Here is a 26,973-nt window from a genome sequence, read left to right as displayed (position 1 = left end):
CCTAGATGGGTAATAAATCAATGACTCAGCTTCGGACTGCTGGAAGCAGACTGGTTTTTAATCCCTTAATCCTTAATATATTCACAGGCTGAAAGGGAGTCAGAGGCATGAGCAATGCCCAGATTCTGGGGAAGTTTTACTTGTTTGATGAAAGCCCAGGACTGCGAAAGAATTGGGCTTTACACCTACAGCCCCTCAATGGAGATACAAATGGGCTAGATGGACCAACTAGCTATTTATTATGATACTTATACTAGGGCTCTGCACTGCTCCAGGTCAGGATCCTGAACCGGAGTGGGCCGAATCCAGATGGAGACCGGATCAGGTTGAAGCAGTCAGGAGTGAGTCAGACTGGGTCCAAAGAGCTTTGGCGCATTTTGACCTGAACCGGGATGATGCCAAGCCACTGCCAATGCCCACCCAGGCATCCATCCTCTGTCCGAGCCACCATTTTAAAGAAATATGGCAGTGTTGTCTTTCCTTAGATCTAATGTTGCAAACCTTGGTGGCCATAAAGCGCCATTTCTGGAGGATGGACAGTTGCTGGGCATGAGCAGACAGGTTGGAAAGGTTCTGTGGGCAGACGGGCAAGTGGCGAGTGTGGGGCAGAAAATCTGAAAAATTTGTGCTTTGGAAGTCCAGATCTTGCTTTGGATACAGATCCAAAGCAGCTCAAACAAGGCCCAAATTGGGCCAAGGTGGACCAGTGCCAATTCAGAAGCTCTGAAATGGGCAGCGGTTCCTGCACACCCTTAAATTATACCCTGCCTTTTCTTACACTAGCAAGGAACCGCAACTGCTTCCATCCATTTTCTCCTCGCAACAACCCTGTTAGGCCACCTGCTCCTAGTGACACTGTGATCATGGCAGGCAGGCCATGGGCCCCTCTGCATGGAACCGAAACGGCAGTAGTGCACTCTTCCTCTCAACCTACATTTAGAAGTTTGGTAAAACCTCATTTTAGCACTCCAAGGTCTCTCTCTCTCACACACTTTTTTTTAATAGATTTTTTAGAGTGCCTTCTACAAACTCCGGTTGGTGGCCCAGCTACGCCCCTATCTAGACAGGGATAACCTGGCTTCAGTTGTCCATGCTCTGGTAACCTCCAAGTTAGATTACTGCAATGTGCTCTACGTAGGGCTGCCTTTGAAGACGGTTCGGAAGCTGCAGCTCGTGCAAAATGCAGCGGTCAGATTGATTTCGGGAACCAGAAGGTTTGACCGTATAACACCTGCTCTGGTCCGCTTGCACTGGCTGCCTGTATGTTTCCGAGCCCAATTCAAGGTGCTGGTTTTGACCTATAAAGCCTTACACGGCTTGGGACCACAATACCTGACGGAACGCCTCTCCCAAAGTGAATATACCCGGTCACTACGGTCAACATCTAAGGTCCTCCTCCGGGTGCCTACTCCGAGAGAGGCTCGGAGTGTGGCAATGAGGGATAGGGCCTTTTCGGTGGTGGCCCCCAGACTATGGAATGATCTCCCTGACGAGGCTCGCCTGGCACCAACGCTGCTATCTTTCCGGCGCTAGGTTAAGACTTTCCTCTTTGCCCAGGCATATGGCGGCACATCTTAATCACCCACATGTTTAGTTTTTTTAACGGCTTTTAATGCTTTATGTGTGCATGTTCTGTGTTTTAGAGTTTTAAATTTTATATACTTGTTTTTACCTCAATTTTAGAATTTCTGTAAACCGCCCAGAGAGCCCTGGCTATGGGGGCGGTATATAAGTGTTATAAATAAATAAATAAATAAATAAATAAATAAATATGGTAAGTGTTGTACAATTGGATCAACTAATTCAGTCACTCATTCACTCAATCAATCTGTTTTTTCTATACCTGGCAAAATTGGACTGGCAATCCACTGGCCAGGATCAGGCACCAAGAAAACAGGATTGTCTGACCTGCACGAATTCTGCCAACTCAGCACAAGGTGCACAGCCTCTCACATGCTGCATACTTTGTTCTGGATTTGCTACTGCTAGGGAAATGTCACTCCACTCGTCTTCTGACTTTGGCAATTTCGGTAGGTATTACCTATATTTTCAAGCATAGCTTTGTAGCCAGAAGGGCCAGGAACTTGCTTTTTTAAAAAGAGGAGAAAAGAGAGCTGAGATTATCAAGTTGATTGTTCTGCCCTGTATTTTATGTTGCCCTTTTCTTAGGTCCACACAGAATCTTAACATAAATATATATATATATATATATCAGAGAGGGGTTGGGGGGAGAGACAGAGAACAGGAACGTAGACAGGGAAAATGGAGCCATTACAAACTTGATGGCAACAGGAATCAACCACCACATAAACCCAGTTATGTTGACTTTACTGGGCTATGAATCTGGCTGTTTATGAGTTTGGGCAGCTGCTGACACTCCTACTGCCCTCGCTTTCACTTGAGTGTTTGGCTGTACTTTCTGTCCCTTGTCCGTAATCGGCACCGTGAACTGTTCACATATACATACAGAGAAGACTATAGAGAAGGCGTCTCTTGAGACAGAATGCTATAAATCTTGGAGAATTCCAAGCATCAGCTCCCATTTGCAAATTAAGCAGCGTCCTCTAATTCTCAAAGGACGTTTTCTTGAAAATGGAGCCATTGCACAAAACTAGAATAATAAGAAAAATATATGAACATAAGAAGAGCCCTGCTGGATCAGACCAAGGGCCCATCTAGTCCTGCATTCTGTTCAAACAGTGACTAACCATGGGAAGCCTAGGAGCAGGACATGAGTGCAACAGCACCCTCCTGCCCATGTTCCCCAGCAACTGGTGTATATAGGCTTTCTGCCTGAGATACTGGAGATGTCACCTAACCCTCAGGTCTAGTAACCATTGATGGCTTTCTCCTCCATGAATTTGACTAACACCCTTTTAAAGCCATCCAAATGGTGATGAGGCTCAGAGACAAGTAACTCAGCCAAGAATGCCATGTGGGGCCAGGGGCATTCTGGGAAATAAAGATGGCTCTGGAGGATGTAGCTTCACAGGGAAGCCTGCCAGGTGATGTTTTTTTTTTAAGTGATCATTCTTTTTTTTTAAAAAAAATAAAATATAAAATTAAGTGAAATGAAAAGTAAGAGGGGCAGGGAGCTGGGCAGATGCCAAGAGAGGTGGCTGTGGGCACATTCTTGCCCAATGGCACCATCTTGGAGACCCAAGGAGTAGGGTTACTAGAGCTGCATAGCCAATGTTGTGAAACTCCCTCCTGCAATGATAGCATCTCTTCCATCTCTCTGAAAGTGTGAAATATTTGGTGCATTGCAAAAGAAATTAATTATCATGCTTGCTTGTTTGCTGCCTGGGATGCCTTATCCCCCCTCTCTGCCACCAGTCTTCAACAATACACTTTGTGCCTTAGCTCATGCTGCGTGTTTACCTCTCCAAAATACCATCTGTCACTCAAAGCTGTCTCTCAAACCCTACTTGAAAAGTTTTATTGGGAGGAAAATTCTTGGAACACTAGTTCATGAGAACAGGTGGGTTTCAAAACCCAAACTTATAAGCGCTTGAATGTACATTATTGTTATTGTTCTAAAATTATATGTGAATTGTAGTCACTTGAGTGCAGGAATTGTAGTCACTTGGTGCACTCCTCACCAAAACAACAACAACCATATTAAAACATAATCCAAACTACAGAAGGCTTAGTTCTTAACTAAGTGCCTCATCATGTTGGTGTGTGTGTGTGTGTGCGTGTGTGTGCGGGGGGGGGATAAAAAACACTGGGCCTGGGTTCAAATTGCTACTCAGCCATAAACTGCCTTGGATGGAGCACCTTAGGTAAGACACTGTTGCTTTGCCTCAATTTCCCACCTGTAAAATTGGAATAACGAACATCTAGCTCACAGCTAGGGTTGTAATATTGAATGAACTAAGGATTATGGAGTTCTTTGCACAAAAAGGTGGCATAAAAAGCATTTTAAAAGATCCAGAGGAGTCTAAAATGATGATCACAACTCACAGAGAAGTTCTCCTTTGTAGGCACCATTGAAAGGACCAGGGGATGCAGAAGGACACAGCTCCTATTCATTTCAATGTGGTTAGCATAGGAGAATAACTGAGTGCAACGTGATGGAATCAAAGCAACACAAAAAAACCCAGTATGTATAAATAGTAGATTTCATTGGTATCTGACAGCAACTTTGTTAGGGCTGAGTGTATTCTGCAGACCATTACATAATATGCATTCTACATTTGGGAATCCCAAATTTGGAAAGTGGACTTGTATCAAAACATCCCTCATTGTTTTTCCACACTCTGTTATGTTTCCAAGTTTCAGATAAATCAACAGTTGCTCCTGTAGCCTAGTGGCATGAAAGCGTCTCTGAGCTCTGATCCATGAGGACTAGAAACTTTAGAAATAAAATAAAATAAAAGTTCTAGAGTTGACCCATTTTTATTTTTATATTTGTGAATTTCTATTTTTGTGTAGAAATGTGCATTTTCAAGACAGGCAGATCAAACAGATGTGCAAATTATTATTATTATTATTATTATTATTATTATTATTATTATTATTATTATTATTATTATTATATCCTGCCTTTTGCCCAAAACAAAGAATATTTTTCTCTAGTATTCTTTTTTTTAAAAATTAAGGTCTTGGATAGCAGGGATTGCTCAGATGCAGAAATCAAAACAGAAAGTGCTGTGTTTTTTTTATGGGTTTGGGGAACTGCGAAGTCCTTCAGGTAGCACACAGGAAGGAAAAGCTCAAAAAAGGTCCTGAACCTTGGAGTTCTCTAAATTATATTTTGACGTGTGTTGTTTGTTTGTTTGTTTGTTTTACAAGAAAGAAAAGACTTAATAATTATAAAATTAGTTTCAGCTCAGCGGTAAAATTCCATAGGAACTTAGGAAGCTGTTTTATACTACGCTAGACCCTCGGTCGAAGCCAAATATTGTTGACCTTGGCTGGCAGCAATTGTTCTCCAGGGTTTTGTGGAGGATTCGTTCTTAGCCCTACCTAGAGATGATGGGTATTGAACCTGGGACCTTCCTGCATGCAAGCAGCTACTCTACCACTGAGCTACAACTCCTCCTTATGCCATAAATCCTGCATTTGTGTGGTGGCCTCCCGGACTTGCAAAATACACACAGCCCTGCTCCTCACATTCAGACCTGAAGAACTGCGAAAAGGTTTGATATGGAAGGAGTCCTACCTTAAGAAACAGGGCTCCCTTAGAAGACAGGGAGTCTGTTCCTTTTCCGTTGGGATAACAGTGATAGGCAGCATCCAAAACTGGATAGCGACTGGCAAAAAGCAGGCCACTGTTCACAAATTTGAAGGTACAGCAGCCGTGGCAGCTGTAGACCCCAACGTCGTACAGAATGTATTCAAAGTAATGGTGGAGCTGCTCTTTCAACTTCTCCGCCGCCCTTTTGTCAAACACTTCCTGCAAGCACAGGAAGTCCAAGTTGGCGGGGAAGAAAGCGGAGATCTCGTGGTCAAAGGGCTCGTCAGTGTTCTTCTTTTTTCTCACGGAGGTCTTCTTCATGAGCGAGGCCTTGTAGAGGAGCTTGCTGTTGACAGTGCTTTGGTCCACTGGGCCATCTCCAGTGCGCACCTTCACCAGGGACTCTCGCGAGGCAGTGTAGCTATCCAGGCTCCCGGAATCCCCTTCCTTCGGCTTGTGATTTGGGGTCTGGCCTTTCAGGCTCTCAGCTTCAGATTCTGGAGAACGATCAGCCGGCCCCCTGCTATTATTCACTTGCCCCCCTGTGCCATCAGCGTCTGGTTCTGAAATGTGGCCATTGTCCTCTCCCCCTATGCGCACAATGCACGTGTTGCTGTCTTCTCCCTCGTTGGCCTCCCCTCCTCCTTTGGCATCTTTCCCGTCTTCGCCGTTGTTCGGACCGGAGTTGTCCCCTTTGTACTCCATGGACGTTGTCCTCTTGATGCCTACATTGACAGCACGGTTATTGCTATCTCCACCCTGAGGGGACACCAGGCTGCTGAAACTCGCCGCACTGATGGACGTGTTGGTGGGGGAATCTATGTAGATTTTGATCTGAGGCCTGCTCGCCCCGTTCCGGATCCGCCGCCCAATTTCCTTAGCTCGCGCCTGCGTGTTGAACACATTGTTGAATCTTGCCAAGGAGTCTGGGAGCAGGCAAACATTGGCACTGCCAAAGCAAAAGCTTCTTCCATTGCTGGCGGCTTTCCACTCAGTGAGTAACGTACTCCCGTTGATCTGGCTTTTGTCCTGCAGCCTGGAATAGACGTACGGCCGCCGAGCGGACTGGAGAGGCGACCATAACAGGAAACCGATCAAGGCAAAAGGAAGAGAGACCGCCAGCAGCGCTAGGTAGATGGGAGTGGTGATGAAGACACACAAGGCATGGAAGTAGCACGGGTCGTCTCCCCTCTGGCGCTTCTCGTAGGTGGTAGGCACAAATGAGGCCACGAGCCGGTCTCCGAGCCAGTAACATGGGAAGATTAAGCCCCAGGAGAAAGAGTGTAGCGCTGAAAGAAAGCCGTTGGGAAATGGGGAAGTGTATAAAACCATTGCAACTCAGTTAGGACGCCTCTTCAGGACCCTTCTACATGGTGTCACCACCGTCCGACATCCATCAGAACATGCGTTTGTGGGCAAAGGGGGGAAAGAAAATCCTCCTGGTAAGGTGTGTCTTCCAGACTGCAACGAGCAGCTACTACCTTAAGAGCACCATCTCATTTTGTTATGGAACGAAGGAAGCGAAACAAGAGTTCCTTTGGACTTTGGGTCTCTATAGGCTCCAAGGCATATCATTGCTCACTGCAAGGGGCCATGCTGGGCTAGCTGAGCAGGGGAACGGCAATCACCTGCAAAGGCAAAAAAGAAGAACAGCGATCATATTTAGAGGTCTGAATCACCAGATTTCATGAAAAAAAGTTGTTTAGTTGTTTCTTTTATTTTTTAAAATTGATATGCCGCTTTTCTGCTCCCCCCCAAAAAGAATGCTTCTCAAGGCAACTACAATAAAATCCAGAATTAAAAAAACACAAAACCTTGACTGAAGCTTAACATAAAAACAAATAAATTAGAAACAGAATTAAAACACAAGGTACAATAAATACTTGTTGAGATGAAAGGAGACTTTGGAGGTAGGCAGGAAGGCCCTGGCTTGTGTGTGCAGGGCCGGTGCCAGGCTTTTTTGCGCCCTAGGCAAGGTGACCTGCTTTCACCCCCTCCCACCCCACTGTATCCCCCACCACCCCAGGTAGGTGGAGACAGGTTACTTGTCCCTCTCCCGAAGTCCTCCTGGCTTGGCGGGACACTGCAGTGGGGTGGGCGGGCAGGCGGGCAACTCCACTTCCGTCCCCCCCCCCAGCTTGGCTTTGGCTGGGAGGGCCCAGCCGAAACCAAGCCAGGACACTGGGGGAGGGCAGTCAGACGGCTCCACGTTCTGATGTCCGGCGTGTGCCGGAAGTCAGAATGTGGAGGCCCCCACCCCCGCCCCCGCCCCCCAGTGTTCCAGGTTAGCTTCGGCTGCTAGGCGGCCACCCAGCTGAAGCCAAGCCAGGGACGCTGGGGTGGGGTGGGGGCGGAAGGGTTTGGAACGGCGCGCCCGGAAGCTGCCCTCACTTGGTCAGAGCAGCTCTGGGAGTGGGAGGGTGACTTCCGGGCGCGCCGTTCGGCGCCCCCTTACCACTGTGGCTCTCTAGGCGGCCGCCTAAGCGGCCTCTATGGAAGCGCCGGCCATGTGTGTGTGTGTATGTGTGTGTGAGAGAGAGTTTCTGCCCAATGATAATGACCCACTGGCCCTGGAATTGGACCGAACACTCTTACAAAACATCTCTCTATTGCAATCTTAAAAGCTTGATGGGAGGGGAGCGGAAGGATTATTTTGATATTCTCTCCCTCCCTCTCTCTCTCTCTCTCTCTCTGCTTGAGGCTCTGCTGTCACTTATTTTAGCTCTGCCTGCCTCTTAGCAAATGCTGCTTGCCAGTTACCTACAGGTAGTTCCTAGACAATATGATATGTGTCACATTTTATCACTTAAGCTAATCAGCCTTCAAACGACTTAGAAATCCATGAGTGGAACAAGAAATGAATGGCAAGAGGCATAATTTCAAGGCTGCAAACGCATCGTGGTCCTGGAGAATTGGAAAGTGCTTGCGAAAATGTCCATGCAAGGGCTCTCAGATGTACCATCATCAGAATTCTGTCTGTATAGTAAAAAAGCAATGGCATGATCAATCAATCAGTTAGAGGGTCCTCTGGAATGTGCTGCAGCTGCATTGTGGAACATGGAATATGGTTGCCAATTAGAGTTGCCAGGTGTCCTCTTTTATGCAAGCATCCCCTCTTCGATGGGGTGTCTTGGCCAATTCCAGTTGAAAGATAAAAAACAACAATAAAAATTGATGCCCATCCACAGTTTGCACCTAAACAGCAGACTGAACAGTAGGGTGGCCATATGGAAAGGAGGACAGGGCTCCTGTAGCTTTAACACTTGCACAGAAAAGGGAATTTCAGCAGGTGTCATTTGTATGTATGCAGCACCTGGTGAAATTCCCTCTTCAACACAACAGTTAAAGCTGCAGGAGCTATACTAGAGTGACTAGATTTAAAAGAGGGCAGGGCACCTGCAGCTTTAACTGTTGCGATGAAGAGGGAATTTCACCAGGCATAGAAATGACACCTGCTGAAACTCCCTGTTTCATACAACTGATAAAGATACAGGAGCCCTGTCCTCCTTGTCATATGGTCACCTATATAAAGAAGATGGTGGCTTTGGTTTGCCGAAGATCTACTGTTGCCAACTCTAGTGACCGGAAAAGTCAGGTTTTAGAAAGCCAAATTTGGGGGCTGAGCAGGAGTGGAGGGGAGTTCTATGGACCCCGTTGGCTTCATGCCCAGAAGCTGCAACAGGCGACCTGCTTTGGATTCAGAACCAAATCCAAAGTGGGTCTCGGTGAAGAGACAGGATGCACTAAACCACGTTCTGCTGAATGATGCAATGATGCAATGAATTGAGCATTGAACTTTGTAGACCCTGGTTCATATCCCCTGTCAGCCATGAAACTCACTCTGTAATCTACACTCCACCTAACCTGCCTCACAGGTTTTTTTCTGTGGATAAAATTGAGATGGGCACGTATACCATCATCCACAGCTCCCTGGACAAAGTGTGGGATTAACAACAAAAAAAGCACCATTCAATTAAAATGCAGATTCTGCCTGAGAGAGGATGCCCGTAGGACCAGGAAAAACAGATCTCTTTCAACTTTCCACAACAAAGCTTGAGATGATGCAGTAATGAATATGCACTAAAAGGAACCTTCTTGGTCCGGTATCCAAACGCCAAGGGAACATCAGCTCTGTCCAATCCTGTAATTATCCGGGACAGTGGAACCAGCACGGAGCACTCTTAGCTGTCTTCTGGGTTCTTCTAATGCTTTTAAAAGTCCCTGCCTAATTGTGTAATTACCCAGCAGAGCAGAAATCTCTAATCTGCTACTGTCTCTGGGGTAAATAACATACAGTTCTTTAGGGTGTGGAAACATCAAATGGAGAAGGGGCTCATTATACATCCCCAGCCAAACCGAGACATGTATTTCTGGTGGTAATGTCGTCTGGTGGCAATGCTGAGAAGAGGTCCGATTTGCATTTAATAGCTAGGTTACATTTCTTTCCCCCTCTTCCTGTGTTTCAACAGTAGCCACATAAGATACGCCAGAGTAGCTGAGACAGAGCCCAGAGTAATTTCTCGCTTTAAAGATCCATAAATTTCTCTTAAGTAAAACCTTCAGAAAAGAACATTTAGCGATCAGAGCAATCCCAAAGAGTTTGCCTGACTTCTGGTTACAATTTTGGTTTCCGCACACGGGATGGCTTGGCACAGGGTTGGGTGACATGGCAAAATTAGGTTTCCTGCTTTAAAAAAAACAAACCCAAAGACACCTCTCCCTTTCAATTATGGGTACCATTTCAGATTTCAGGAGGATTGGGAGAAGGAGATCTCTGTGCAGGGGTGGTGATGAAGACAGGATTCTCAGCAGACAAATAAGTGTGCATAGAGCAGGGATGTTGAACCTCATTTGGCCAAGGGCTGACCTCTATATTTGGGGGCTACATTCCAGGCGAGGATGGGGCCATATGTAAAGGAGGTGGTACCAAAAGTAAAAGGAGGTCATATACACACACACACACACACACACACACACACACACACAGCACATTGTAGCTTCAAGTTCTTACTGCCCGTAACTAACCCTTAAGGGAGACATTTTAACCATTTAGAATGGCAAAAATTGCGTGCTAAATGTTATGGAGTAACATAAATTATGTGAATTATTGCAAACTTCCTTATGGAACTATTTCTGTATTTTTTTCACACAATGGGAAAAATAATCTAATCCGTCTGTGAACGGGTGCCAAAACGAACAACACAGTACAATCCATGAAACAGATTTCACAAAATCCGGACATCCCTAGGAGACAACAAAGGTGCAGCCTTGAGAAATGCATGAGCACCCCTTTGCTCACCCCAGAAAGGCTGGAAGCTTTGTGTGCATTCCCAGCTGTTACACATGAAGCCCAGTGGTGTAGTGGTAAATTTTCGAAGTGCATTTGCTCATCATGGCAACTCTCATAGCTACGTCCCCCAAGGAGAGTCCAAAACACGGTGTTGCTCCCTGTCAACAAACTAGAATGTAAGCCTATGCGGCAGGGTCTTGCTATTTACTGTTTTACGCTGTACAGCACCATGTACATAGATGGTGCTATATAAATAAAAATTATTATTATTATTATTATTATTATTATTATTATTATTATTATTAATAATAATAATAGTTCTAACAGTTTTCATTTGCTGGGCACAGTTATTTTGCTGAGCTAATGGCTCCTAATTGCTGATTCAAGGTGAAGCCACCCAATGGCCCCATTCAGAAGACATGGCTTTAACCATGGATGGATAAGCCAGAAAGCCTGGCCGTATTTAGAAGACACCTTAAACCACGACTTTAACCACAGTGAAGAAAGCAAAAAGCCTTATTTACCATGGTTTAAGGTGTCTTCTGAACACGTCCTGGTTTTCTGGCTTAACCACCATGTTTAAAACCATGGTTTAAGGAGTCTTCTGAACAAGTCCTGGTTTTCTGGCTTAACCACCATGGTTTAAGCCATGGTTTAAGGTGTCTTCTGAACAGGTCCTGGTTTTCTGGCTTAACCACCATGGTTAAAGCCATGGTTTAAGCTTTCTTCTGAATGAGGCCAATATATACTTTGTATTACAACAGGAGACACCATATTGTTGCAGGAAAAATGATTTCTTCTTATCTACTGGCAGGACGGTTAGTAAGCCCCAAGGGAACAGGGTATTCTGAGGGGGGTGGCAGATGATGTCAGCATCCCTGCTCATCAAAAAGTGCTGGGACTGTGTCCCTCTGAACCCTGGCTCTGCTATACCTTGAGGCTGTCCCAGAAGCACATGCGGCCACCACTATCTCTGTCACTTCCTCTCTCTGAGAGCAGGATCAAACACAATGCTAATTAGCTGCTGCCCCTTCTGTCCAATCAGGAATCCAGTTGCTGGAGCAGAGTTGTACTTACAACATCGATATATATAGATATATATATGTGCCAAATGAACATTTGAGCAAATAACCACGAAGGCACAAAGCAAGACAAAACAAAAACCACTTAGACAGGCAGCTTGGAGCACGGAGACAGACAACTGCTTTCCCTTTGGAGCCAGGGGTGTGCGTGTGTCCTTCGAGGAGCAGCAGAGGGGTGGGGAAGCACAGCTCGCCCTGCAGCCAAAACACTCGCGCCCACACTTGTTTCGAAGTTGGTCTGTATGCAGCCTTAGACTCTCATTATGCTCAAGGGCCGGCTGTCAGTTGCAATTATTTTGAAATGGAATCCTGTTTGCTGCAGAGAGACCAGGCAAAATGTACCTTTGGTTTTCTGAGTAGGGAAAGAAAAAGGTTCAGGGGAAATCAATAGATGGATGAGTTGGAACCGAAGGAAGAAGGAGAGGTTCAGGCCAGGGTTGGGATGGGCGAATGAGCCACGTCTGAGATCCCTCTGACCCTCCGAACATGGTCTTGTTGCTCGACTCATGCCTGATTACTGTCTGGGTTTGGGATCATTGTTTGCTCTGTGTGAAGGAGAAATTCATGCAAAGTGAGCAGCGATTGAATGGGAGACCTGCACAAGTTTCCCCAAATTTGTGCAAATTTCCGAATTTGCAGAACTTTCCTCCATCGAGTAATGCGAGACGGATTTATTCTATGGAGTGAATTTTGCACAAATTAGGGAATTTGTGCAAAGTCAACTGGGAATCCGGAATGAGACGAATGTGACCATGTGCTCAGCCATTTGATGATATTTTCGGCGGACGCATGGTTACAATTGCACTCATATTCCGGGCTTCAAACTAGGAATGGGTGAACCCTCCTGCACCCGCCCCGTGCACTGCTGTTGTGACTTAGCATAAGGCAGCTTCCTATGAAGTCCAGCGAGGATGATCAGGGGTCTGGAAACAAAGCCCTATGAGGAGAGACTGAAAGAACTGGGCATGTTTAGCCTGGAGAAGAGAAGACTGAGCAGAGACATGATAGCACTCTTCAAGTACTTGAAAGGTTGTCACACAGAGGAGGGCCAGGATCTCTTCTTGATCCTCCCAGAGTGCAGGACACAGAATAATGGGCTCAAGTTACAGGAAACCAGATTCCGGCTGGACATCAGGAAAAACTTTCTGACTGTTTGAGCAGTACGACAATGGAACCAGTTACCTAGGGAGGTTGTGGGCTCTCCCACACTAGAGGCTTTCAAGAGGCAGCTGGACAACCATCTGTCAGGGATGCTTTAAGGTGAATTCCTGCATTGAGCAGGAGGTTGGACTCAATGGCCTTATAGCTATGGTCGTCTTAGTGGATGTTCTACACCTGAGTATTGACAGGGGGAGTGTGTCCCTGCTGGTGCTTTTGGACCTCTCAGCGGTTTTCATCACCATCAACCATGGTATCCTTCTGGAATACCTGGGTGGTTTGAGAATCAGGGGCACTGTGCTTCAATGGTTCCGGTCCTATCTCTTGGGGGGTGGGTGGGTTTCCAGATGGTGATGCTTGGGGATAGCTGCTCCTCAAAGAAGGAGTTGTCATATGATGTACCACAAGGCGCCATCCTACCCCCAATGCTGTTTAACATCTACATGAAACCGCTGGGAGAGATTATCTGGAGGCCTTGGGTGGGGCGCTATCAGTAAGCCTCCTCTTAATGAATGCTTGGTGGTGGTAATGGGCTGGATGAGGAAAAACAAACTGAAGCTGAATCCAGACAAGATGGAGGTTCTTACAGTCAAAAGCCCCCAACCTGGTTTTGGAGGTGTTCCAACCAGTTCTGGATGGGGTTACACTTCCCCTGAGAGTCTGCATTTGCAGCTTGGGGGTGCTGCTGGATGACAGCTCAGATAGATGTGACAGCCAGGAGTGCCTACTATCAATTTGGCTGATACGCCAGCTGCGCCCCTTCCTAGAGTTGGAAGACCTAAAGATGGTAGTGCACACACTGGTAACTTTGAGGCTCAACTTCTGCACTCTACATAAGGCCACCTTTGTGCCTAGTCCAGAAACTTCAAAATATGGCAACAAGTTTGATCACCAGTACACCTAGGGGAGCCATATTTCACCAATTTTAAAATCACTTCCCTGGGTGCCAATTAGTTTCCGGGCAAAGTATAAAGTATTGGTTATTACCTTTAAAGCCCTATGTGGTTTGGGTTCAAGTTAACTGCAGGATCGCCTTCTCCTGTGCAATCCGCCCCGCACACTCAGGTCCTCTGGGAAGAATTTTATATGTTTTAATCAGTTTTATGTATTTTATAACGTTTTTGTATTTTATGTTGTTGTTGTTATTATTATTATTATTATTATTATTATTATTATTATTATTATTATCCCCATCTAACTCTACTATTCTATGATTCTATAAATTTTGCAACGTGTTTATGATAGACTTTACAATGAGATTCCAGGAGATGGAATAGAAAAAGGAATGGCATTCCCCCACTTTTCCCTCCCCAGGACCCCACCACCCTTCCCATTCCCCCACACTGTATAGCAAGAAAGCACAAGGGTGCATTCAGGACTGGCACCCTATCCCAAATGTAAACCCTTTAGTACTGTACAACCTGGTACAGGAAGGTTCTGGAAAATATTCTTCTCTTTCCCCTCTCTGAAACCCAAACAGCGTGGGGTAGCTCTTGGGGTAGGTGGGTGAGGAGATGCAGGAACATTTTCTTGTTTAGTCTAGTTTACTAATGAATCCTTATGCTTACATGAAAGAAACTGAAAACATACCTTATTATGTCATTTTCTTTTCAAAATAGACATTACTATGTAACAGCTACAATCAAACAAGTTGCACCCTTCTCTTTAATCTCTCTCTCTCTCTCTCTCTCTCTCTCTCATCTGTCTGTCTATTTGGTTGGTACCCTGCCTTTCTACCAAAAAATGGCGCTGAAGGCAGCTATGGTTTTGTGGTCCTTGTTCCTAGTAAATCACAATGGTTGTTGTTTGGGGTTCCCTTGTGAAGCCTCCCTTGGTTCCTCCATTATTATTATTATTATTATTATTATTATTTATTTATTTATTTATTTATATAGCACCATCAATGTACATGGTGCTGTACAGAGTAAAACAGTAAATAGCAAGACTCTGCCGCATAGGCTTACATTCTAATAAAACCATGATAAAACAATAAGGAGGGGAAGAGAATGCAAACAGGCACAGGGTAGGGTAAGCAGGCACAGGGTAGGGTAAAACTAACAGTATAAAGTCCGCAAAACATCAAGTTTTAAAAGCTTTAGGAAAAAGAAAAGTTTTTAGTTGAGCTTTAAAAGCTGCGATTGAACTTGTAGTTCTCAAATGTTCTGGAAGAGCGTTCCAGGCGTAAGGGGCAGCAGAAGAAAATGGACGGAGCCGAGCAAGGGAAGGAGAGGCCCTTGGGCAGGCGAGAAGCATGGCATCAGAGGAGCGAAGAGCACGAGTGGGGCAATAGTGTGAGATGAGAGAGGAGAGATAGGAAGGAGCTAGACCGTGAAAAGCTTTGAAGGTTAACAGGAGAAGCAAGGCTTGAGCAAGGCTTGAGCTCCAAGCCCTCAGCTGATTTAGTCATCATGGAACAAGGGAGAAGTCATCTTATGGACTGGTGACTGTTTAAAGAACAGGAAGCAGAGAATCAATGGACATCTCCCACAATGGAGGGATGTAAACACACTGGGGGTCCCCCCACAAGGAACTGTTTTGCAATTGGTGCTTTTTAAACTTGTTCATAAATGATCTGGAATTAGAGGTGAGCAGTGAGGTGGTCAAGTTTGCCAATTAGGGGGTAGAAACAAAAATAGTTTGCAAAGGGCTACAATAAAAAAAAATAGTTTGCAAAGGGTCTCTTCAAATTGGGGGGGGCATTAAAATGGCTAATCCAGTTCATTGTAAGCAAGTGTAAAGTGATGCATTTGGGGGGAAATATCAGCTTCATATCTACAGTCGTGTGAAAAAGAAAGTACACCCCCTTGGAATTGTATGATTTTACATATCAGGACATAATAACAATCGTCTGTTCCTTAGCAGGTCTAAAAATTAGGTAAATACAACCTCAGAAGAACAACAACACATGACATATTACACCGTGTCATGATTTATTTAACAGAAATAGAGCCAAAATGGAGAAGCCATGTGTGAAAAAGTAAGTACACCCTGACTGCTTCCATAGGAATTAAGATGCTAAGTAGCAGACAGGTGCTGCTAATCAAATGCCCGTGATTAATTGATCATCAGCAAGTATGACCACCTCTATAAAAGCCAAAGTTTTTTCAGTTTGCTGGTCTGGAGCGTTCAGGTGTGTGTTAACACAATGCCAAGGAGGAAAGACATCAGCAATGATCTTAGAGAAGCAATTGCTGCTGCCCATCAATCTGGGAAGGGTTATAAGGCCATTTCCAAACAATTCTCACATTCTACTGTAAGAAAGATGATTCAAAAGTGGAAAACATTCAAGACAGTTGCCAATCTTCCCAGGAGAGGACGTCCCAGCAAAATCAGCCCAAGGTCAGACTGTGCAATGCTCAGAGAAATTGCAAAAAACCCAAGAGTTACATCTCAGACTCTACAGGCCTCAGTGAGCATGTTAAATGTTAAAGTTCATGACAGTACAATTAGAAAAAGGCTGAACAAGTACCGTTTGTTTGGAAGGGTTGCCAGGAGAAAGCCTCTTCTCTCTAAAAAGAACGTGGCAGCACGGCTTAGGTTTGCAAAGTTGCATCTGAACAAACCACAAGACTTCTGGAACAATGTCCTTTGGACAGACGAGACCAAAGTGGAGAAGTTTGGCCATAATGCACAGAGCCACGTTTGGCGAAAACCAAATGCAGCATATCAGCACAAACACCTCATACCAACTGTCAAGCACGGTGGTGGAGGGATGATGACTTGGGCTTGTTCTGCAGCCACAGGACCTGGGAACCTTGCAGTCATTGAGTCGACCATGAACTCCTCTGTATACCAAAGTATTCTAGGGTCAAATGTGAGGCCATCTGTTCGACAGCTAAAGCTTGGCCGAAATTGGGTCATGCAACAGGACAATGATTCCAAGCACACCAGCAAATCTACAACAGAATGGCTGAATAAGAAAAGAATCAAGGTGTTGCAATGGCCCAGTCAAAGTCCAGACCTCAACCCAACTGAACTACTGTGGTGGAATTTTAAGAGAGTTGTGCATAAACAAATGCCCTCAAACCTCAATGAACTGAAGCAACATTGTAAAGAAGAGTGGGCCAAAATTCCTCCACAACGATGTGAGAGGCTGATAAAGTCATACAGAAAACGATTACTTCAAGTTATTGCTGCTAAAGGTGGTTCTACAAGCTATTGAATCATAAGGTGTACTTCCTTTTTCACACATTGTCAATGGGCCCCAACAGTTGTCAGTGCCCTTCAGTACTACTAAAAAGCGGTAGTGTGGCTCCTGTCTTTTCTATACCACTTTCATAGTGTAGATTAGGCCTAAGTTTAACCTGGATCAAATGGTATATTTGATCAATTAGTAAATATATATTCAAGTAGGGGAAGGGGGAAGAAGCAAGAGAAGTTGTCCTGTTAGAGAACAACAGAACATGAGAAGTGCTCTGCTGGATCAGACCAAAGGCCTCTAGTCCAGCATTCTGTTCCCACAGTGGCTAACTATGAGAAACCCACAACAGGGCATGAATGTACACGCACCCTCCTGCTCATGTTCACCAGTAACTGGCATACAGAGGCACAACAACTCTGATACTGGAGAGAATATATAGCCATCAGGACTAGTAGCCACTAGGGCTGTGCAGGGACCCCCCCGATCCGTCTTGGAGGCCAGTTCGGAGCCCCCGAAGCAGCCCCAATCCACCTCGGGGCTGCTTCAGGGGTTGCCCGACTCACCTCGGGGCCAACGCCAAGATGAGATTTGGGCCCTCTGAGGCAACTCAGCCTTTTCTAGGTGCCAGCAGGTAAGTGGGGAAAGCCTCCCTTTCCCCACTTACCTGCTACCTCCGCTGCTTCCGTTTGTGGCCATAGTACCTCTATGGCCACAAACTACGGTAGCTATAGAGGTACTAATAACTCAGAGGCCCTGTAATAACTTAAAATTGCACGCAGCCTGGTTATTTTTACCTGCGTCACTGGCGACAGAAGCCAGCAGGACTGAGGCGGCAGCGGTGAAGGAGGAGGAGGAGGTGGCAGGTAAGGTCCACCTTGTGCTGCTCCAAATCAGCCTTAGGCAACCTGAGGCTTTGGAGCTGATCGGCTTCGGGGCGCCTTGGGCTTTCATAGTGCTATATTCTGCTTGGTGTAGGTTAGGACTATGGGCTCATCTACACCAACAGGATATTGCAGTATGAAAGTGGTATACAAAAGGCAGGAGCCACACCAAGCAGGATATAGTGGTATGGAAGCAGTATATGATATGTGTCAATGGGCCCCAACAGTTGTCAGTGCACTTTAACACCGCTATAAAGCAGTAGTGTGGCTCCTGCCTTTTATATACCGCTTTCATACTGCAATATCCTGCTTGGTGTAGATGAGCCCCACGTCATCATGAGTTTATTTCACTGAGGCCTTAGTTAGACCTAAGGTTTATCCCGGGATCATCCCAGGGTCATCCTTGTTCATGTAAATGACACACAGGATATCCCAGGAGCAGGCAGGGACGACCCCAGGACGACCCTGGGATAAACCTTAGGTCTAGCTAAGGCCTGAGACTGCTTATTTGCACCTGTAATTGTGACGTTGTCCTCTTAGAAAGCATGCCAGAGAAGAAGCAGAGACATTATCAAGTACTAACTCACCTCCAACGTTTACTCCTTTGTTTCATCCCTAAAGAGCTAAATCAAACAGTTTGCAGCCATCTCCAAATACGCCACTCAGGTGGTCCATCAGCTACCAGGGTTTGTTGTAAACAACATGTCAACTTCATTGGGGAACGCTATGAAAAATTATTTCAAATGTGGATTTGTACGTTGCAGAGGATGCTCGGGCCATGGACAACCACCTCCAGGTTCATCGCTGTAGGAAAATCCCCAAATAGTCAAAGCACTCTTTGTTGAATGGAATGAATCCAGGAAGGCTGTGTGCTGCGTGTTCACTATTAAATGAAATTCAGAGCATTATGCCCCGGGCCTATTTATATGCACACGAGGCACTGGGGACATTTCAAATGCAAGCATTTGTTGGCCAAGCAAAGTGGAAATGAACGGAAAGGTACACAAAGCTCCCTGGGCCAGCAGTTCATTAGATTTCAACTTCATAAGTTGGCCTCAATTCCCAATTCGCGAATTGCTCTCTCCCGCCCACTTCAAGCCCGGTATCTTTCCTATCGTGACATCAGGAGTCAAACCTATGATAGGCCCTGCTGGAGAGATGCCTTCGGGATTCAACATGAGCACCTTCACCAGACCCTGGTCGAAGGAGGGAACTACAGAGAAAACAGCCATGTCTGCAGAGAAGCCGCTTTAGAACAGGAGGCCAGATAGTCCTGGCTCTGCTATTGTCAGGATTGGGCCCAGATATGCTGCAGTGACTGTGGAATCAGAGTCAAAGATGAGATGGGCCAGGGGAGTGGGAGAGGAAATTCCTCAAAGGGCTCCAGGACAGAGGGACGTATCTTCTCAAGGGCACACCAATCAGTTAGAGCCAGGCATAGGTAGGGATGGCACAGATGTCTGGTTGGAGCTCGAAGCCCGGTGAAAAATTGTGGGCTTGGAGCACTGGGTGCCAGCAAGCCACCTCGCTCTTGCCTGTAGTTGTCCCATTTGCATGAATGGTGGCCGTAAAAGGGGCAATGTAAGCAACATCACAGGCATGAATGCTTGAAATGTAGTGAATGTCGCCCCTTTAAGGCTGCCATTTGCGTACATGGGACCTTTATGGACAAGAGCGAAGCCTGAGCGACTAGGGCCTCCCTCGCCTGGTGCCCAGCACAGAGTGAGGTGTTTGCTTGGTGGGGGGCGATACCTAAGTTCCCATCCTGCTGAGTGGCTGTGGGCATGTCTACACCAGCCTGCTAGTCCGGGCTGGTCACAGCTGAGTCCCTATGCATCCATATGATGCACAGGGACTCCCAGGAGCAGGGTGGACGGGCACAGGTTTTCTGCGGGATATCAGGAACCATGGAAAATCTGGCTTTTCCCATGGTCCCAGGACAATCCTGAGGACAGCGGATGTGGCTGCCCATCCCGGCCTCTCCCCTTCTCCCCATGAGTAGCAGGGATCAGCAGAGGGAAGGAGCCGGTCCAGGGGGACTCCAAGGACATTGGGGGTGGGGAGCAGGGCTTTCGTTTTTTTTGCTCACTTTTGTGCTGGAGCGCTCCTGTGCTTTTTTAAAAAATGGCGGCCATGGCGGGCGTGATGTCCCTCTTCACTTCCAGGACATCACATGGCCGTCTGGATGTAGGGCGATGATCCTGGAAGCCGGAAATCCCGGGATCATCTCCCCTGCGTCCCTCTACACCCTTAGGTGTAGAAAGGGCCTGTGTCTCCCTCTCCTGGTGCCCAGCAGAGAGAGGCGTGGTGGTTCAGCTTTGGATGGGGGCCTAATGCTGAGGGGGCCCTGGCCTGCAAAGTGTATGGCGTTTGCCACTGCTAGGGATGCCGTGAGTGTCCAATTGGGTCCGGGAGTCCAGCGGGGCCCGTCCACCACCAGTGTCCACCCCCCTGGACCCAGTCAGGAGCTTGTGACACTAGCGCGGACCCTGCCCGAGTGCTCTCAAGGCCCAGTGAGTGCTCAGGAGCTGCCTGCTCGTGCCCTGAAACTGCGCAGGAAGGGAAAGTGCGTGATTTCGGTGCGCGAATGGGCGGCTGCCGGTCAGAAGAGGCTCACATGGCCCAGCAAACAGTGACAGGTGGCCGTGGGGTGAGCACCCACCGAGGCGAGAGCAGGCAAGTCTGCACACCCCCACTGCATCATGTGTGACAGGAGATGCAGTTGGACAATATTTTTATTAGGAACAACCAAAATTCCACCAAAAATGTGCAAACTTTTGAGTTCTCCAGAACTCTTCATCATGCTAAACAGCATAAAAAACATCTTTGTTTATTTTATGTCATTTCCCCCCATTAAACTGGATCTTAATGATAATTTAAAATGATTACTTGCATGCGTAAACACACACCAACAGGTTGGCTGTCGGTTAGCGTGTGGAACACCCCCCCTCCACTCGCTAGCTGACCTCGGGCAATATTTTAAAAGTAGAGAAGTCTCATCTTCAGATCCTTATTTGGCGCGGCAGGAATAGTAGCACAAACAAGTGGATCCGTGGCACTAAGCTCTGTTTATACGGGAGAAATGGAATGCGCTGTGTTTGCGAAACACCTTTCTGTCTGGTTTAGCCTCCTGCTTCACAGAAGCTGCTGTAATTCAGTTTATATCTAAATACATCTCATCTTCCTGGGCAGCTTGTTTAACACATCTCCATGAAGGTAGAGCGATGTTTGCTTTTGTGCTCTCAGTCAACTACAGCAAAAGGGAGAAAGGAAGGATGGGAGGAAGGAGTGTGTGTGTGTGTGTGTGTGTGTGTGTAGTCAGCTTTCTACAGCTCTGACTTAAAGCTACCAAGGGCATCGTTATATTCTCCACAACTCTATGGATTCTGGGGGGGTCCCTAGCCCAGGCAAGGGGCACTATCTTAATGAGCCCACACACCACCTTTCCTGGTTCCATTGCACTTGCAGGATCCACCGTTTGTGCAACAGGGCTTTGGGACTTCTAAATACAGTAGAGGCTGGTGGCTTCAATGTCACAGGGTCTGTGAATCAGCTGAGTTTCAGTCAGACCATTTCAGTCAGAGCTCTCCAAGGTGCTGAACACATTTCTTTGGGATTGGGTTCACCACCTTGGAGAGGTCCTTTAAAGTTCCGACTGGTTCTTACTGAAACCCAGAGTGGATTCACAGCCCCAGTGACACTGGAGACACCAGCCTCCACTGTCTAGATACAATCCTAGAAACTAGCAGACATGCTTGTTTCCAGATCAGGATAGGTCAGCCAAGCTCCCTCTTATGAGCTCTGCTGACCCACTTGTTTCCAGAAACGAGCATTTCTGCCTGTTTCAGGTTATGTCTAGAAGTGCCAAAAACCTGTTCTGTGAGTGGTGGGACCTGGGGTTGCATGGACCCAACGGGGCCATCAGGGTCCTTCTCTGACCTGGACCCCCTGAGCAAATCTTTAAGGATCTCTGCCTCTTTAAGAGAGTCCCACCTTCCTTCTTTTTTATCTTCCTCTTCCCAATAATGTGGGGTTTAGGCTGTAGATGTGGGGGTGAATGACATCCCAGACACCTTAGGTTAAACGCAACAGTTGATTAGTAAAGTAAAACAACCAAATCATAATAAAGGTATTTCGCCAATAGAGCTTTTTCTGCTCTTAAAATGTGCTGGTATTAACATTCAAAGCCTTAAACTGCTTGGGGCCAGACTATCTGAAGGAATGCCTCCTCCCAGATGTACCTGCCCGGACCCTAAGGTCATCCTCAGGGGTCCTTCTCTGTGAGCCCTTGCCAACGGAAGTGAGGCAGGTGGCTACCAGGAGGAGGGCCTTCTCTGCTGTGGCACCCCGGCTGTGGAATGAGCTCCCTAAGGAGGTTCGCCTGGCTTCTACACTATACTCTTTTAGATGCCAGGTGAAGACCTTTTTTATTTTTTCAGCATTTTAACAGACTATTAACTTAATTTCAACTTTGCTGTTTAAAATTTGTATTTTAAAACTGTATTAAATTCTGCATTGTTGCTCGATTTTATCCTGGTTGTGTTTTTATATTGTATTTTATAGTACGCTTTTATACTGTTTGTTTTATATTTGGAATGGTTTCCATGGTTTTAATTTTTGTAAACCACCCAGAGAGTTTTAGCTCTCAGGTAATATAAAAGTGCAATAAATAAATAAATAAATAAATAAATAAATAAATAAAATAAAATAAAATGTAGGCAGGCTGATATGGGTGAAGGCCATCCTTCAAGTAACTTGGTCCCAGACAAGCCCATGGAATATGGCAGCTTCAACTGAGTTTGTGCTGAAATAGTCTCATCTTCTTAGGACACTGAAATTCTTTACAGCAGTGGTGTTATCCAATTACATCCTCCCTGTAATTGCTTTTTCCAATTACATCATTTAGATAATATTTGTTGTTGTTACATTCCTCGAGCACAGGTAGATATATTTTGGGGATGGTGGTGGAGGGCAGACCAGAAGTAATGCAGCTTTAACACCTTACATAATTCCCTACTCAGTGGAATTTTGCTCATCCCTCGTTGCCTAGTTTCTAAAGTGGTTAATGAGATGTAAAAGAGGGTAATGAGTATAATGGGAAGTCTAATGAGCTTAATTATGAGTAGATACTGGAGTACAGGGAGATTTCTATGATAATGATCTAGAATACTACCTGGATGAACTCAGCATACCTGTAAAACTCTAAGGAAGAAAATTACAAAGACAACCGTAATGATGAAGAAGACTCAGGACTCTGGAGCAAAGCTAAGAAGAATTAATTCATTATTCTTGGCTGCTGATCAGTGAAGTCACACCACCTGCATGATTGTGAGAGCTGGTAGTAACTTGAAGTCTTAGAGCATAAGAACATAAGAAGAGCCATGCTGGATCAGACCAAAGGTCCATCTTGTTCAGCACTCTGTTCACACAGTGACCGACCAACTGTTGACCAGGAACCCACAAGCAGGACATGGCACAACAACACCCTCCCACCCATGCTCCCCAGCAACTGGGCATGGCATAATTCCCTACCCTGGGGTATGGCAACTCGCTCACTCAGCTGTATTTGATTGGTTCACCCAATGGAACTGGCAATAGGTTCAAGATGGCCATCTCACTACACCACACCCAGTCCACTAGAAGAAAGGAGTGCCACAAGATTTGGTGATTGCCGCAGACTTAAGCAAGAAATTCTTGTAGGACAAACCTATTAAGGGTAGAGATGGCTGAGAATTTCATGTTTGGGAAGAATTTACAAAAATTGCAAATTTTTCCCAATTTGAGATGAAAAGAACTTGATTTAAAAAAAAATTAAACATAGGAAAAAATGAAATTGACAGATTCATCTTCTATCCATTTCCAGGGCTTTGAGTGTTTAGCTCTTAACCGTCTGGGTTTGAATCTCTGTGTATTCAACCACATTAGTGCTTCATTAGGGTTCCCACACCTCTTTTTTTTAATGACCTCTTCTTTAACAACTATATGGCAGGCAGGTACATTATGGTCCTTTCCATGCTAGGAATAGCTGTGCCTATTGCATTTGGCCAGTGGAGATGGCTGAGAATTTGGTTTCAGTTCATTTTTGATAAGCATTTACCAAAATCCGCATATTTCACTACTTGGATGGCCGATTCCAGAAGGTGGTGCTGGGGGATTATTGCTCTGTGCCGTGGCACCTAAGCCATGGGGTTCCACAGGGCTCTATCTTATCCCCTATGCTGTTTAACATATACATGAAGCCGCTGGGGGAGGTTATCCGGAGATGTGGACTGAGGTGTCATCAATATGCGGATGATACCCAGCTCTACCTTTCCTTTTCATCAAACCCAGGTGAGGCAGTGGCTGTTCTGAACCAGTGCCTGGGCACGGTAATGGACTGGATGAGGGCTAATAAACTGAAACTCAATCCAGACAAGACGGAGGTACTGTTAGCGGGTGGTTCTTCTGTCCGGCGAGGTGATGTTTGCCCTGTCCTGGACGGGGTTGCACTCCCCCTAAAGGATCGGGTCCGTAGTTTGGGGGTGCTCTTCGATCCAGAACTGTCACTTGAGGCACAGGTGAACTCAGTGGCAAAGAGCACCTTTTATCAGCTCAGGCTGATATACCAGCTGCGCCCTTATCTGGACAGAGATAGCTTAGCTACAGTTATCCATGCTCTGATAACCTCTCGTTTGGATTACTGCAATGCGTTATACGTGGGGCTGCCTTTGAAAACGGTCCGGAAACTTCAACTGGTGCAAAACAGGGCAGCAAGGTTATTAACAGGGACTGGCCGGCGAGATCACATTACGCCAGTCCTTTTACAACTTCATTGGCTGCCAGTCCAGGTCCGGGCCCAATTCAAAGTGCTGGTATTGACATTTAAAGCCCTAAACGGTTTGGGGCCAGGTTATCTGAAGGAACGCCTCCTCCCATATGTACCTACCCGGACCTTAAGATCATCTACAGGGGGCCTTCTCCGTGAGCCCCTGCCAAAGGAAGTGAGGCAGGTGGCTACTAGGAGGAGGGCTTTCTCCGCTGTGGCACCCCGGTTGTGGAACGAGCTCCCCAGAGAGGTCCGCTTGGCGCCTACACTGTACTGCTTTCGTCGCCAGCTGAAGACCTTTTTATTCACTCAGTATTTTAACACTTAATTTTAACTTAAATTTAAATTTTACTGTTTTAACTCTGTATTTTAATCCTATATCAACTTTGCTGTGTGGTTTTATCCTGGTTGCGCTTTTTATACTGTATTTCGTAATTGTGTTTTAAACTGTTGGGTGTTTTACTGTGGTTTTAATTTTTGTGAACCGCCCAGAGAGCTTCGGCTATTGGGCGGTATAAAAATGTAATAAATAAATAAATAAATAAATAAATAAATAAATAAATATTTCTTCACGTCTGGGATGGAAAGAACTTAGACATACATATTTTGTTATGTGAAGGTGAGAGAGAGAGGAACGCTGGCAGACGCACCCATCGCCACACTAGAGCGTAAGACACATTAGCTAAATGAAATCTCCAAGAGTGCAGAGGGAGCCAGTACATCTGTGAATGTCAGATGGTGGAAGGGTTGAAAATGACAAAAAAGGGAGGGCTGTTGTTAGATCACACCTAGCGTTTCAGAGTAGCCTTCCCCAACATCGTGGCATCAGACTCCCCAACCAGTGGGCCATTGGTTGCAGATGATAGGTGTTGTAGTCCAAGCCATCTGGAGAGCACCTTGTTGGGGAAGGCTGTTGGTGACCACTACTCAATGCTTGCCAGGGTTCTGATCTTTTCCTGTGTTGTGGGCTGGTTGGTGACTTTTAATATCTCTGTTGTGTGTCTTCCATTGCAGTCACGTGGACCGTAGGATGCTTTAAATGACAATTGGCACCAGGAATGAATGTTGGATTGCATGACAGCTCGGCTGTTGCCTAGGAGACCAATTCCATCGGCACAGAACTGGGGCAAATGTCCCCCCATAGCTAAGGCAAAGCCAACTTTAGGAGCAGGGAAAGACCAGCAACAGAGCATGGAACATTCCCCCAAAGCTCAGGGGAAATCCCTAGGTATGTAAGATCCAAGCCTTAACTACATTTTCTATTGCCCTCAGGTTTCATTCCCTCCTGGGATTGTACCAGTCCAGAATGTAGGCAGGATGTCACATCTTTCCATTTTCTCATGCGCAAAAAAAGGGGGAAATCCCCACGCACTTCCCTGCATATAGAAAATTGGCACATTACATTTTGTTTCATGAAAGCATGTCTAATACATGCAGGGGCACCCTAGACACACGACAAGCCTGTTGCCATGAGGCCACCTACAGACATTCATTCTGCCCTAGATCCATGTCTGAAAAGGCTGACATTTGCTATTGTCCTATCTGGAATCTATGACTATACAGTCTATGTATAGTCTATGACGGTTTCTATGACTATACATCTATAGTCTATGACTATACAGAATCTATACAGAGATTCAAACCCAGACGGTTAAGAGCTAAACACTCAAAGCCCTGGAAATGGATAGAAGATGAATCTGTCAATTACATTTTTTCCTATGTTTAATTTTTTTTTAAATCAAGTTCTTTTCATCTCAAATTGGGAAAAATAAATATTGAGTTTGTTCTGACTCTATACTGTTAGCTTCACCCTACCCGGTGCCTGTTTACACTTCCCTGTGCCTGTTTGCATTCTCTTTCCCTCCTTATTGTTTACTGCAACTTTATTAGATTGTAAGCCTATGCGGCAGGGTCTTGCTATTTACTGTGTATAATCTGTACAGCACCATGTACATTGATGGTGCTATATAAATAAATAATAATAATAATAATACTGGAATCCACTGTATACTGTGTTCAGATGAATAAATACTGCCCAGTTTCTGACTTACAGCCACTGCAAGAGCCAATGCACCTTTGAAGGGCTGGGGGAAACCCTGTGCAAATCCAACATGAGAAGAATAGGAGTTAAAGCCCATCATGGCTTTGTTTTGCTGAAGTTATTCTTTCGGTGACATCCTTTGCTGATTTGCCGTTAAGGGCCCACTTCCAAGAAAAACACACACAACAACACCACTGTTCTACGTAAGATTGAGAGGAAAGTTCTCCCTGGAGAGCTTTTGGCTCAAATTTCATGTAGGTGAGGGACCATCACTCAGTATTTTCACTATGTCTAGTCTACCAGTTTTGCCACGGCAGTGCCTCCTCCCGGCACTTGTAAACTGGCAGCATCCATTTTTATTACCCGGAACCATCGCTGAACAACACTACGTCA

At 45.8% G+C, this 26,973-nt stretch overlaps 1 protein-coding gene across 1 annotated transcript in view; it reads right to left on the bottom strand.

Moving 5' to 3' along the window:
• SMPD3 (sphingomyelin phosphodiesterase 3) overlaps positions 1 to 26,973 on the bottom strand; it is a 120,699-nt gene that overhangs the window by 39,393 nt on the left and 54,333 nt on the right. The window contains exon 2 of the mRNA XM_063140954.1: positions 5,168 to 6,810. Coding sequence (XP_062997024.1) covers positions 5,168 to 6,514 — 1,347 coding nt within the window. The 5' untranslated portion in view covers positions 6,515 to 6,810. The remainder of the gene's footprint in view (positions 1 to 5,167; positions 6,811 to 26,973) is intronic.

This window comes from Elgaria multicarinata, chromosome 14 (genome assembly GCF_023053635.1).
Source record: "Elgaria multicarinata webbii isolate HBS135686 ecotype San Diego chromosome 14, rElgMul1.1.pri, whole genome shotgun sequence".
Classification (NCBI taxonomy): domain Eukaryota; kingdom Metazoa; phylum Chordata; class Lepidosauria; order Squamata; family Anguidae; genus Elgaria; species Elgaria multicarinata.
This window is presented reverse-complemented; position numbering and strand designations above follow the sequence as displayed.